Source organism: Parasteatoda tepidariorum, chromosome 2 (assembly GCF_043381705.1).
Source record: "Parasteatoda tepidariorum isolate YZ-2023 chromosome 2, CAS_Ptep_4.0, whole genome shotgun sequence".
In the NCBI taxonomy this organism is placed as follows: domain Eukaryota; kingdom Metazoa; phylum Arthropoda; class Arachnida; order Araneae; family Theridiidae; genus Parasteatoda; species Parasteatoda tepidariorum.
This window is the reverse complement of record NC_092205.1, coordinates 100,452,680-100,467,300: the sequence shown is the minus strand read 5'-3', so window position 1 is coordinate 100,467,300 and position 14,621 is coordinate 100,452,680. Positions and strand designations below refer to the sequence as shown.

The 14,621-nt window shown below is 32.3% G+C and overlaps 1 protein-coding gene across 1 annotated transcript; it reads right to left on the bottom strand.

Moving 5' to 3' along the window:
* Positions 1–599: 599 nt before the first annotated feature.
* Positions 600–13,739, bottom strand: LOC107438265 (NPC intracellular cholesterol transporter 2). Its single transcript, XM_016050501.4, has 4 exons — positions 13,451–13,739; positions 5,714–5,812; positions 4,614–4,789; positions 600–822 (listed from the first exon to the last, which is right to left on the bottom strand). The coding sequence occupies exons 1-4, from the start codon at positions 13,530–13,532 to the stop codon at positions 721–723; spliced, it is 459 nt and encodes a 152-aa protein (XP_015905987.2). The 5' UTR covers positions 13,533–13,739; the 3' UTR covers positions 600–720.
* Between the last annotated feature and the right edge of the window lie 882 nt (positions 13,740–14,621).

The window sequence follows — 14,621 nt, the reverse complement described above, 5'->3', positions numbered from 1 at the left end:
TTGATTTTTGATAATGATTTTAAAAATATATATCTTAACCAGTATATGTTTAAACAATATATAACAAGACAGTTTTTTTATTATTATTATTAAACTAAGCATTTTCATATTTTATATCTTTGTCGCTTATTTTCCTATAACCTGGAAAATAGATATAAAAAGTATGGGGATAGTATTATTCGACCATGTCAACCTTCCCAACCCTAAGTTACCCCAACAGAGAATCGAGTTAACATGTCTTATATACTAGTGGACTGGAATTATATTTTTGTAGTGGTAGACACACTACAGTACTCCCATCAGAATTATATCTGTGATAGAATTCTATGAGCGAATACCACTAGTTGATTCATTGCTGTTTCGTGAGAAGCCGGGAGTGCTGTATTAAGATCACCGTACTTTTGAGTGCTGAACGCGAGAGCTATATGAAGTTCACGGTCGTGGTCACTCATGTAGCAGTGGTAGATACACTACAAGAAGAAAAAAACGATAAATTTTTTCTCTTAATCTTTTTACTGAAAAAATATTTTTAATTCATTATAATTTAATGGATACATATTAGAAATCAGTTTAGTATATACAAATTATTGAGTCATGACTGAAGTGAAACATTTATTTTAATCTCATATTTACAGAAATACAAATTATGAACTCAATTATTATCAGTGAAGTCGCAGGGAGAAATAATAACTTAATGACAAAATTTGTGTGCTTTTTTTTTTATTCTTTAGCGTTGACAACTTTGACGGGAGCTCGGAAGCAACAGATGTCCTTATCCTGATCATCGTTGGTCTTCAGGTTGAACCTGGCTTTTGTCTGAACCTGTCCAAACAATCACATATCATTACAAAAAAAAACAAGTAACATAAAAAATAAAGGCAGTTCCTACTTAGGTCAACAGAAATTAATATTAAAATAAACTCTATTAACATCAAGTGTCCTTCACTGCAAGTTTAAATAAAAAAATCAAAGCGAAATCCGAAGAAAAATTTAAAAAAAAGAAAAAAAAAAAGAAGAAAAATCAACAAAAAAAGTTGTGATCATCTTTATTACGATCACTGATGACCCATGGGTCAAATTCTTTCTCAGGATTGACTCAGTCCACAACATCATGGATTGCAAAAACTGTCTCCATTGATGTTTGTCGTCGGATTGATTTTCATATCCTTGCCAATGTATACGTGTTTCACAAAATACTTTTCCTTCTTTAGCATTCATATTTATATTGAAATCAGAGTCAAGCCATTCATTATAAGTCATACTCATAATAAAAATAATATAAAAATACTTTAAACTATCATTATGTAAATGCATTAAAAATGCCTGCTAGTGAAAACAAAAATAAAAACAGCAGCGGTCGTCATAGCAACGCATGCAATGACGATGCACTGTTTACTGTTGAACACAGTTGAAAAGTGTGTGCACGCCATCAGACCCAAACCAAGACCCATTTTGCCAATGGATAAAGAAAAAACGTATTTGAACTCGAGTGGATGAATAAAAAGTATCTTATGAACGGTTCAAAATTTGAACAAGATATAGGGAGAATGTGAACTAATAATAGGAACTGAAGAAAAACAATTACCGAAAAGTACACTTTTGAACATTCGGAAAACTGATTGTTGTTTCTTCAAACATACACGTGCTTATTGAAAAAATGAATATTTTCCCCTCTGCATTATTTTGTTTCGCAGTGAAAACATTATAAGTATTAGAAACTTGAAATTATAAAGGGTTATAGAAAAATGTACAGGGAGTACGATGAAATGAAAAAAATATTGATATTTGATAAATAGAGTTCGAAAATTATTAACTGTAAAATTTGTAGTAAAAGCCTACTGTAGTCAGTAATACGAAATGCCTTCTAGTGTAGAACAAATAACAACTGAATGTAAATTTTTCCAGTGTTTCGTAAAAAAAAAAAAAAAAAAAATCTTTCTAAGCGTTTTAAATTAAATATCACTAAAAGTGCTTGAAAATTGTCATTAACTGATTAATTACAACGAAACTAACGAAAAGGTAATTTGAAGTGTAGAATTTGATTCTCTGTTACAACAAATAAGGAACTGAGGAAATATTTAAAATTTCTGGCTGTGTACATGAAAATATAATATAACAGTTATTTTAAGTATTGTTATTGTTCGCTAATGACGTTAGAGAACAGGTGCACCAATTCGCATTCTTTTTTTAAAAAAATGTTATTTTAAATAATTGAATGTGACCAAAATAAGAACAATGTTGAAAAAACAAAACCCTATTGTTTGAAATCGCATTGTTTCGGATTCAACATCCATTAATAACTTATAAACGGTTGCACCGATTGAAATGGAGTTTTTTTTTCTCTATTATTTTTTAAGCTTCAATTAAGGCTAATTTTTTTTTCTCCAGAAAGTTAGTCAATCAATCGAATTTAAAATTCTACATGTTTAAAGAAATCTAAGATGGTAGCTTAAAGCGTCTAGTTACAAACTAAAATAATTGTGGCAACAATTTTTAAATGAAGTAAGTCTTATTCATAATTTTGTTCCCCAAAATTGTGACTTTACAGAGATTCGTATTGCATCCAACGACACTGTGACTAAACAAGTGCAAACCGGTTTCAATCTCGTAAAAACAATAAAGCTATTGCCTGATAATTAAGATTTTATATAGAATATTAAAGTGGGTCAAATAATTTGGCCAGGGATTGTACGTTCGAATTGAATTGAACGTAGGGTTTAGTGGCACAAAGTCCAAAAGACGACATGCTGCGCCAAACAATACGCCAAAGGCAAAGTACATGCACCACTTTATTGGTCGTACAATTATTCTTGATAAAATGGTATAAGTTGGTATATAGAATCAGATAAAAGGTATGAAATAAAATCACATAAAAGGGTAGGAATGAAATCAGATGAATACGATATAAAATACACGAAGTAAATAAAATAAGTTGTTTTCTAAAGTGAATAAAATTGCAGATGCATTAAAACATTTATATACAGTTAAAAACACCAACAGCACGTAAATACGCAAAAATATTAGGATGGTGAATATCATCTAACAAATAATGCATGCATAAAATAGAACTCCCAAAAACCGTTAATCGAAGTTGGTCAAAACATGGATATATTATTAAAATGTGATGAATCGAGAGTTACAGGCACTGCATAGAGGAGGAGGCTCTCCAAACAGTAAGTGGTTAACCGGGTATGACCAGTTTGAAGACAGCACTACGCAAGAACAGTACTGACAAATGGCCTGAATCGGTTAAAATGCTATGCAATTTGTTAAAAACTTTGAGATCCCGCTGTTGTTGTCACAATGATGTCACAAATTTCCGAATATGCAGTTTTACATCAGAGAAAGGTATGGAAAATGTTAAAGCAAATGTGGCAGATCGTGCAGCTGATAGGTCATTCCCTGGAATAACAACATGACTCGGTACCCTGCCAAATAAAATCTCAAAGCCATTCTTTTGAAGCGTGGTTAAAATTGGATGAGTATCACAGAGAAACTTTTCTACTTGGCTCAAAACAGCAACAGCTAAATAAATATTTTTGTCATACAATCGCAAAAATAGCAACAGCTTCAGCAGTGAAGACGGAGCAAATTTCAGGAATTCGGTAGCTGTACGCGACGTCAACAATGATGACATCACAGCTAGGAGATTTTGAGCCATTAGTATATATCGGAACACAATGAGAAAACTGATGACTGTACGTACGTGAACATGCTGAATACTGTGTACGAAATTTCTGCCTGAGAGACGCATCACTTACTCGAATCATCCAACTCGTTTTGTGCCATCACTGTAGAGAGCCGAGATAGAACAACGCTGCCCATACGGGTGAACAGGCGGGGTGGTGTGAGAAAGTGGTAAATCTATAGTTCCTTCACCAAGAGTTGGCACTTGGCTCCGCCTTCATCACGTGGTATCCGACGATACTATTTCGCTATTTTTGAGAGAAGGATGTGAACAATCCTGAACAAAGTTGCTATTCGGCAATTTATTTAGCAATCTTTATGTACAATTTTTTTAACATTAAATATTTCATAAATTGTATAATGTTTTTCTCTTTTGAGTGAATAGTTTGTCTTTTTTGAGACATTTTGCTGCAATATATTTAATAAGCTAGAGTAACGAAAGGTATAATAGCAGATGATAAAGCGAAGTAAGTGAATGAAAAATAATTAGCTGTCTTCGTTTGGAGCTCATTAAGGGTTGTCTCAATTTCAAGTGCGGTGACGTTTCTGCTCTTACTCCAGCGCTGAAATGAAATATCCGCCCGAGGAGGGGGAGCCAAGTGCCAACTCCTGGTGAACGAACTATATTTATCATAGCACTTTCCCAAATCACTCATCAGCTTGTTCACGTAAGTATGCCCTGCGCAAGCTCTGAAGAGAGCCGAGATTGTTTAATAGAATTGGTATGAGAAAGTGACAAATCTCTTTAGATGAAACGGTACAGCTCTCGGTTACTGCACATGTACACGCTAACATATGTGTGTTGAATTGAGTGAAAAAGCGTATAAAGAACCTTTTCTGTGGGGATGGCAGTTAGCTCAGAACATACGTATATTATATGGAAGTGCTAAATCTCTCTATTGTAAGAAAGAAAGGGAAAAACATACGTTTGGGAAGAATTTTTTGACTTCGAATTTCTGTGTGTAGTGCAAATCTTGGTTGTGTGTGATGGGACAGGTCAAGTTCTTTCCTTTGCAGGCATCTCTCTTCATTCCTGGATAGGGTAATTCAATACCAGCAAGGTCAGCCCATACAGACAGTCTCAGTTTCTCACTATTCACATCTGCAACAACAATGAAGTATAGGAATTGAGTACTGTTAAAATCATAGACAATAAATACAGGGTGTTTCGTAGAGACAGTACTATATATACACATTTGCAAAACCATTATCTAAAATATAACCGTCTTTCAGCAACCGACCCCATTCTTTTGGGTTAACGACTACTCATGTTCAACTCCGTCAGCCTTGTCATTTTGAACTCAATCCAGAAGACAAGGAGTCTTCTGAATCAAGTATTGGGAGTAATTTACCTTCGTGGAGGACTTTTCGCGGGAACTAACCCGCACTTGCGTAACATGAAGAGGAAATGCACGAAAACCTCTCACGGTTAGTCTGACGACAAGGAGACTGTAACCGTCTACCACTGAGGATATTTCATGGCAGCACTGTGGTCGGTGCAGGTCGGGTGCGGAACTCATATCGATCAGTCATCGCTAAGATTCGAACCCACTTAGCCTCATTGGAAGGTTCCATTTTCTCCCCTTCGAATCATTATTATGATTGATACTTAGTTTATGAAAATCCGATTATTAGAATAAAAGTTATTTTAGGTGATATATTTTCCGCTTTGATACATTTATTATCCGCACTGCGATTGTAGTTTTATGAAATTAAAATGGTCTAACAACTGGTTGTAAAAGCGGATGTTTATTATACACTTTGATAAAAAAAACATCGTATTTATCCTTTACAAACATAGAAATTTAACATAAGTGACAAAGATTAAAGTTTCTAAATGGAATCGGGGAAAAGTATTTATTTTTTGATATCAATTAACATGAATGACAATGATAGTATTTGGAGGGGAAAAAAAAACGTCATTAAAATGTGTAAATGTCAGCTGCAAATTAAATGTTTATTCTTGCAATAAATACGCGAACAAAGAGGAGGAAACTATGCTACACGTCAATAGAAATATGCTTACTTGAAACACAATGAACTGATATAATGGCGGCAGATCCTTTTGGAATTTCACAAGGCTCGGAAGAACATGGTTCAACATCAACTGATTTCACAGTGCCACCTACAAAATGAACAAAAGTAATGGTGATACAGGATATATACATAATATACAGGAAAAGTTACTCAGCAACATTCTGCTTTTTGGGGGGAATAAAGTTTTATTTTGGTAGTGAGTTGATTTTCATAACGATAATTTTGTTATTGATTCTTTCCCAAAATATGGACCAGTAGGGAGAAAATGTATAAAATAAAAAATATAAATTTATGTATTTTTTTTTCTTTTAAAATTTACGATAAATGTTTAAAGAAAAAAAATTTACGAAATAAAAAAAAAAATTACCTTCTTCCATGATTTCCAAACAAAATTAAAATATTTTGCCGAATAGTTATAATTAATCATTGTTATAATTTTTTAATAACTAATAATTTTATTTTTTTATTCTAGCATACTGGACAAGATTTGAAAACACTTCTGAAGTAAAATGGCCGGGAACGAAAAAAAAATTGCAAAAAGATCTGATTTTAGTTGTGATACGTGCGGATAACGAAATTTAAATAATAATCTGAGCATAAACCCTTTTTCTCTATTTAAAGAATGTGCAAATACAAACAATGCATTGCAAAGTATTCGAGTGCATGTTACATTGAATGACCGAAATCAAGAGGAATGTCGACTTTCACCGGTGAATGTCAACAATCACATAGTCTCTTAGGTGAATGTTCGAAATATTTTATATTAATTTATCCGTTGATATTATTATATTTATATCTGCTGAGAATAGATTAGGAGAAACACCGGAGTACTGGTTAAATGCATATTGGGTAATTCTCACTGAACCTTAAGAAACATCAGTGTAGGGTATACCGGACAAATATATACATGGCAGTGGCACTGTATATGTTTCGGACATATGCCAATGTAACTGTGAACATTCAGTGGTGGAAGCCAACAACCACCCTCACAGTAACATAATTACAGAGCTGTTTAAATATTGGTGTAGTGGTAGATACACTACAGTCAACTCGATTCTACCTTTTCATAGATAAGGCTTCCCCCAAATGGGTGACCTTTGGACTTGATGTGAACACGCCTACCTAGGCAGAAACGCCCACTACGATTTGAACACGCCTACTGCGATGGACGGTCCACATTAAACAGTTGACTTGCTACTTGTGACTGCGACATTATCCACCTCCTCCTGCTGTCGCTACTCAGTTTCAATCACACATAACGTACAAAGTATTCACTCGACTGCTAATGGCAACACAAGAGCGACCACGACCGTGAACTTAATACAGCTCTCAAGATCCCCACTCAAAATGCACGGTGATCTTAATACAGCTCTCCCGGCTTCTCACAAAACAGCAATGGAGGTGCCCGTTCATCGAATTCTATCACAGATATAATTCTGGTGGGGGAGTACTGTAGTGTATCTACCACTACAAAAAATGTAATTTCAATTCACTAGTATATAAGACATGTTAACTCTATTGTATGGTGAGGTACCTTTTCATGGATGAAGGTTGACATGGACGACGTGACTTCCCCCAAAATGGGTTGAGATATAGCACGCCTTTAATATTGACGTGACATATTGATTGTACAACGGCAATACGTAAAGTTGAAAAAATCAATCATGTGACAGATTTAAGACAATTAAGTTTAAAAAAAATTATAAGCGATGTCATTGCTTTCTGTGTGTAGTTTTTTGGAAAATCGGCATCGAATCCTTCGAATAAAGAAAAAGAGTTCCAAAATCGTAAATTAATCTTGAATGTAATGTTGTTGATGCAGAGAAACTCATTCAAAAGATACATCCCGCTAGTATTTTTAAGGTCAAAAGACTGAGTTTTAAGAAAAAATGGAAACAATTTGGGTAACACTTTGCGACAAAGAAGAAAAAGAATCAGTCATTTCTTTCACCATTTTTATTTACGAGAAAAAGGAACAGATAAGAAATACTTCGGTCTCCTAAAAGCTTAGTTTATTTTATTTTAAATTTTATAGCCGTCGTTGATCAGTCGACCCAATTTTGCGGTTTACGACTACTAATGTTCAACTCCTCAGCTTTATAATTTTTAGCCCAATTCAGAAGACAAGGGAACTCCTGGGTCAAGTATCGGAAGAAATTTTTCCAACGTGAACTTTTTTTGGAGGAACTGACCCACATCTGTGTTACATGGAGAGGAAGACCACGGTTAGCCGGACGATAAAGGGACTCTAACCCACATCGACCAGCCATCACAAGGATTGAAACCCAGTTCACCTCATTGGAAGGTGTAACGTTCGATCCCCTGAGCCATTGTTGCTCACTCGGTCTATTATGATAAACATAAAAGCTATTTAGATTAATTTAAGCATAGAAATAAAAAAGACGACAAATAAAAATGAATAAACAAAAATACAACGCATAAAACGTACTAGTGACGAAGTCTTTCAATATATATAACAATTAACAGTCGCTTTATTTTATGAGACATATAGGGAGATATATATGAAGTTAACTCACACTGCAGTCACTTGCAGGCATCCCATTTCGATAATGGAATACCTGCAAGTGACGTAATTGTGGTTATCTCGATCCTGATTGGCTGTTGAAACGTGGTATTTGTTTATGTCAACAACTGTTCTTTCCATTCTATTTCGAGTAAACCAGGACTGTTAAGTACCAATTCTCTTAAGTAACACAGCCTATATTCTTTCTCAAAGATTCTTTTACAAAGTTTTCAATTCTTTCACTATATATTTACACTAAGACAGACACGAAGCCATGTCGAACATATACTTATTACGCATCAAAGTTGCCAGGTACACAAAACAAAATTATACCACGATTACAATTAAAATACGTGAGCAAATAGGAAAGAATTATATTTTAAGAATTTCGATGTGCGATACTGTTCTGTATTTAATTAACTTAACGCTAATTACCATTCTATGAAGAAAAACTTAACTTTAATACGCCATTTTGGTGATAAAGATTAGCTGGTGCTGAAGTAATAGGTCACATGTGTGGATATAGATTGTCTTCTTCTTGGAGTGCCAAGTACCCGATTGTATATAAGAATTCTTTTTTACAATTAACAATATGATAATTGACAATTAAATCTACACAATTAACGACAAACAAATGATATTGAAAACTTGATAAGGAATACCTTTGAATACATTGAATTGTAATGTAGTAACAATGTCGCGAGGGGGGTACAGAAGCCTTTTGGGCTGAGAAACTGTGGGAAGAATTCAAGTTCTTGATAAGAAAAGTTCTTTCACATAGAGTAAAGTATTGTATGTAGACGAGAGGTTTTAAAAGGCAGCAGATTTAGCAGGTTGAACACCATCAACGGACATTTTGGGTGGGGTTTGATACCCATCCCTGTCGCGACCTCAATATCTTTGCATTATTCGGGTATTATTTTGTGTCACTTGCGTTTTTCTATTCTACAGAAAATGCTTGGTAAGACAGGGAGTTATAGAGTGAGTGAAAATTCGGCAATTATTGCAAGAATAAGGACCGCAGGGAGGTTATTTTTGATGGATGCTGATAAGTAAACTTGTTAAATTTTGATTCATTCGGTTATAATTTAGTCTCCTTGAATGTTTTTCGAACTGAAGGAAATTAATTATAAAGAATGCAGAATAATAATTTCTTTCAGTTATGCCTTATTATTTTTCTAATGAATGCTTTGTTTTCACATTTTATGAGAAACTCTTCAATTATACTCTCTGTATAAAACAAGTTCCGCTAGTTTGAAAAGCAAACCATTTCATATCAGACAAATAAATTAAAATATTATAACACAGAGTATAAATTTCATTTGGGGATATTTTTAATATTATCTTTGGAGGCATTTAAAGTTGAAGGTCACCTTTATTGTCTTTAAGGAAATTGGATATTTTAGAGTCATCAAATGAAAATTTTAGTTATGTGGCGTGTTTATTTTTTCCTCATTTTGACTTTTTGAGTTACTAAATAAATATTATGATCAATTGACCGATGAAGGTTTGTTGATTGCAGGTTCTACACAATTTTTTCCATGATCTTCTGATACGTTTTTGTTTCAAAGCAATTTCATAGGAATCATAAAATTTATAGTGAAAAATGCAGAAAAAAAAATTCTGAATCAAGGTACAATTATCATACTTTTGATGTTCAGAAGCAACACTAAGTATTCAGGTGTTTGGAAAATACCCTTATAAAGCAGACGGGGGGGGGGGCTAGTGTAGTCAGTTCTCATAAATTTGCCAAAAAAGGTTTTCTAATTATTGTTTTGAACATATATATATAATTAAAGTTCGAAAATTTTATCTTAATTTTGAAGCATACTTAAGTTATTTTGTAAGCATACTTTTATAGTAATCTTCTTTTTTTTTAAAAAATAATAAATACCGGTGGACCCCAATTAAACGAATTCATAGGAACCGAAAATATTATTCGGTAAATCGGGGATTATTCGTAATATCGAGGGTAACATATAAAAAAAATGACACCCTATGAAGTATTCAAACCTCTCCTATACACAAAATAAATAGAAATCTTACACTTTTCATTCAGGAATTTAAAATACAGCGAATGATTTCGCGCTGATTAATTTGAAATTTTAAACCCTTTCCCGAGTTGCTTATTTCCTTGATTTCTTACTTTAAAAAGTTCTTTCTTTTCACGTCATGAAGAGAAGAAATTTACATCTTGCTGCATTAGGTAAGTCTTCACTGTTTCCAAACTCTTCAAAGCATCAGAAAAAGTAAGTTTTCACTTAAGAACCATCATCATCCACTTCTCATTCGCTATTCATTGGTTCCTATAAATCTACTTCATTAACTTCATAAAATTCGCTAAATCGCATAATTCTGTATACAGAGGTTCGTTAAAATGGGGTCCGGCTGTAGTTGTTTTTGCATCCACATAGGTTCATGTCATGGGGCTAGTTTGGATGCGTCTAATTGTTTAATCGTCTGGATATTATTTAATAGAGAGGATGCGTGTTATCAATTATTTAATTTATTGTTACCCATGAAAAAAGCAAGCAAAATGAATAATAATTAATGTTAGTCTAATAAACACATATTTCCCAACATTCCCCGTCTCAGCTAGAGCCCCTGAATTGGACAGACAGTTGATAGCCTTAGTTTTAGCGAATGACTTTTTATTGCACAATATTTAAAGAGGTGCCAAATGTTATACTCATTGATAGATTTAATTTCAGATGTAATGAAGTTGATTTGCAATGAATTGGCCACCATGCAATAAGTATGCATAAGCAATTAAAAGAAATGAAAATAGTGCGGTGGAGTTATTAAGTGACACTTTAGACCACAAGTTTTATTTCAAGCTATTGAATTACATTATGCAACTATGTTGGCTCTTCAACTTGCTTAAAATGTAAATTGAATGTAATCAGTATTTTAAAAATATTTGACTTTAATAAGATAAGGTAAAAGATCTTAAAATGGATGTCTTTTATAATTAATAAAATAAAATAAAGGCGATTAATGTGTCAGATGTTTTTAATTTTTATAGTAGAAAAAACTATATAAATGAACACTATTTAAAATAAGTTATTCGCCTTAATGAAAATGCTTCACCAAATATGCGCCTTACTTTTTAAAATACATTTATTTAACATTTTGCATATTTTAACATAATATTACATTAAAAAACAACGTACATTTAATCTTATTTAGTGCGACATCTATTGCTGAACTTCATCAGCCATGCTATTTATTTCTAAGTCATATAACTTGATTTTAATAAGATACAAGTTTCACATTTTAGTTTATAACAAGGCAGATCTTTTTTTTTTCAATTCATTATAAATACCTGTTCACAAGCGTGTGAGAACTCAAACATTGTGAAAATTTATTGCGGCATTTTTTATTTTTTATGATTCGCAATTTAGCTCGAGTTCTCTCTTTACGATTTATGCACAGTCGAGAAAAGAAAGATATCACCCTGAATGACTTTCGTTCTAATGATCGGATTTTCACGTACTAAGTGCCAATCTTAATGATTTCGGGGGGTGACCTCAAATACGCTAATTGTTTAGTGCTAATTATTAATTAAGTAACGAAATCGGACACAAAAATGTACTTTCTCTGAATAAAAATTTTTTTTTTTCATATTTGGATTCTTAATCCTCAATATATGGGGGGGTAGCCACAATCTGGGAAATGTTGTCCCCATAGTTTGGCCAGGAGAGCGATTTAAAGTATGGACCCTTTAATGTTAATTTCATTTTTCTGCGTTTTTAATCATGTTTTAAAAACTAATTAAGCAATTCAAAAAAATTGCACCCACTCATAAAACTCATTTATCCAAAAATAATTTAATGCAAAAAATAATTTTTAATAATTATTTTTGATTATTTAATTAAATTCAGGATGAAAAAATGCTGAATTACAATATATCATATTATTTATATTTTATATATATCATATTTTTTATATATTTTTTATATATCATNACTAATGAAGCAATTCAAAAAAATTGCACCCACTCATAAAACTCATTTATCCAAAAATAATTTAATGCAAAAAATAATTTTTAATAATTATTTTTGATTATTTAATTAAATTCAGGATGAAAAGATGCTGAATTACAAGGTATGAATTTTTTATATATCATATTAATCTACATATTTTTCAATTGAAAAATCTAAGTTTTCAACTGTTTTTATTTCGTAGAAGCTGAGAAAAATTAAAATTAATTATTTTTAAACAAATAATTTGGCGACAATGAAGAAATATTTAAATGAAGCGATTAATATTAAAATGTGATTAACTTGACTACGCGCGGGTAGCGCAAAATTGCATTCATATTTTTTTCGTTAATAACCGATTGCTAATCTTTTTATTTCTCTTAAAATTATAAAATACGATTTTTCTTGTTTAGTCGTCTAATAATTTATTTGCAATTTAGTAAAGAAATTTGAATAAAACATTTTACTGAATGAAAAACATTTTATTCAACGAATGTCGAGTTTTATAAAAGCATGTTTCTGGTAGAATATGATTATACCCCAGATTGTGCTTATTTAATGCGATTATATTTTATTTTTTAGTTTGTTTTTTTCAATAATTTATACAATTTCAATAATATACGTACATATGTATTGATTTGAAATAATATATTTATCAATTTCTTTAATATATATTTTATAATTATTAATTCGAATACGTAGTCAACATTTTCAAAGTTGAGGGCACACTACATAGTCAACCAAAAAATCTGAACTATGTCAAAATGCCCTAACTCGTACTTATTCTTAATCTGCAGATGATGGCCGTCACTTTTTTTAAAGTGCTGTTTAAATGTAAAGTGTTGTTTTAAAATGTTGTTGTATAAATGAATACAAAAAATTAATTATGTACTTCTCGCGTGCTACATAGTAGCACATTAGTCCACCTTCTCTGCTCTCTACGTTTACCTAAACACAGTTTTTCCTAAACTTTAAAATTATTGGAGGTGAGACAGAATTCGCCATAAAAAGTTTTTCTCGTGGTATTAAAGAGAAAGTATGCAACAATTTTTTTTGTAAAAATATAAATAACGCTGTATACAGGAACTATCATCAATAAAAAATGTTTTTTTTCTTCCTATGTTGTTTTGGACAAATAACGTTATTAGCAAATTACCCGTTTTTCAGTGCCCCTCTGCATGGAAAAAATAAATAAAAAGATTAAAAATTATGAACTCACCGCACTCTTCAAAATCTATCTTTCGAGCGAAACAGAGAGGTAGGAGGAGCAGGAACAGGAAGTTCGAATGAACCATTTTCATATTCGTTTCACAATGAAGTTAAATCGTCGAATGTTTTGAGTGAAATTGTATCGTTTGGAAGACTGACGGAAAAGTTGCGTCGCCTTTTTACAATAAAATAAAAAGAAATACGAAACGTAACGAACCTTGGCGCGTTTTTTTGCGCCCTGATTGGGTCATGGCTTATCCATCTCGAAACTTGCTTGGCTGCTTTGTAAAACGTTTTCTCATTCACCGAATTATTCTTTTTACATTTATTTGAGTAATGTGATAGCCTTCACGGCCACTTATTATTTTAATCTTTACCTACCGTTCCTGGAATGACCATTTTTTTTTCTTTCTACACGACGCTAATTTTACATTCCAAATGATCTTTTGTTAAATTTCTTTATCACGGACAAATGTCCCTGATAGAAGAAACTGTTGCCATTTGTCACAAACAAATAACAATAATTTCTTTCTTTTCAGTCAAACGATTGTGCTCTTATACGAGAATAAGAAATGAAAGTGGCGGAACAAATTATTGTAGTATTGTAGGGAGGGGGGAGCAATAGCAATTTATTCCGAAAAAAATAATCATGCTTAAAAATGAGTGAAAGGTAGAATAAAAACAAACTCGCATTTGGTATATATTTTAATATACATTTGGTATAAATAATGAGCACTTGGTTTTACAAATTTTTTTTTGTTCAATTGTAAAATATTAATATCGTAAAAAAAAACAAAATACAAAAGAGTTGTGATCGACTCATCACGATCACTGGTGATCCATTGGTCAAATGCTTTTTCNCTAATAACAATAACTAAATAAACAACAACTAAATTCCATTCGTTTAGCATTGCGTCATATGTTGTTCCTACTAAATCGAAGTAGTTGTGTTTTTTTCATATTATACCCAATTGTAAAATATTAATATTGTAAAAAAGCAAAATACAAAAGAGTTGTGATCGCCTCATCACAATCCCTGGTGACCCATAGGTCAAATACTTTTTCTTTCTGGATTGAATCAGTTAAAAGCCACAACATTTCAAATCATGGGTTGCAAAAAAACTGCCTCAACTGATATTTGTCCTCGGATTGATTTGCAATTTCTGGATACGTGTTTCAAG

Bases quoted from the DNA above. Each gene is read 5' to 3' on its own strand.
- LOC107438265 (XM_016050501.4), bottom strand. From the start codon at position 13,532: ATGAAAATGGTTCATTCGAACTTCCTGTTCCTGCTCCTCCTACCTCTC. The intron at 4,790-5,713 runs GTAAGCATATTT...TTGTTGTTGCAG, and splicing joins ATCAGTTCATTGTGTTTCAA to ATGTGAATAGTGAGAAACTG. The intron at 823-4,613 runs GTATGTTTTTCC...TTGTTTGGACAG, and splicing joins TCAAAAAATTCTTCCCAAAC to GTTCAGACAAAAGCCAGGTT.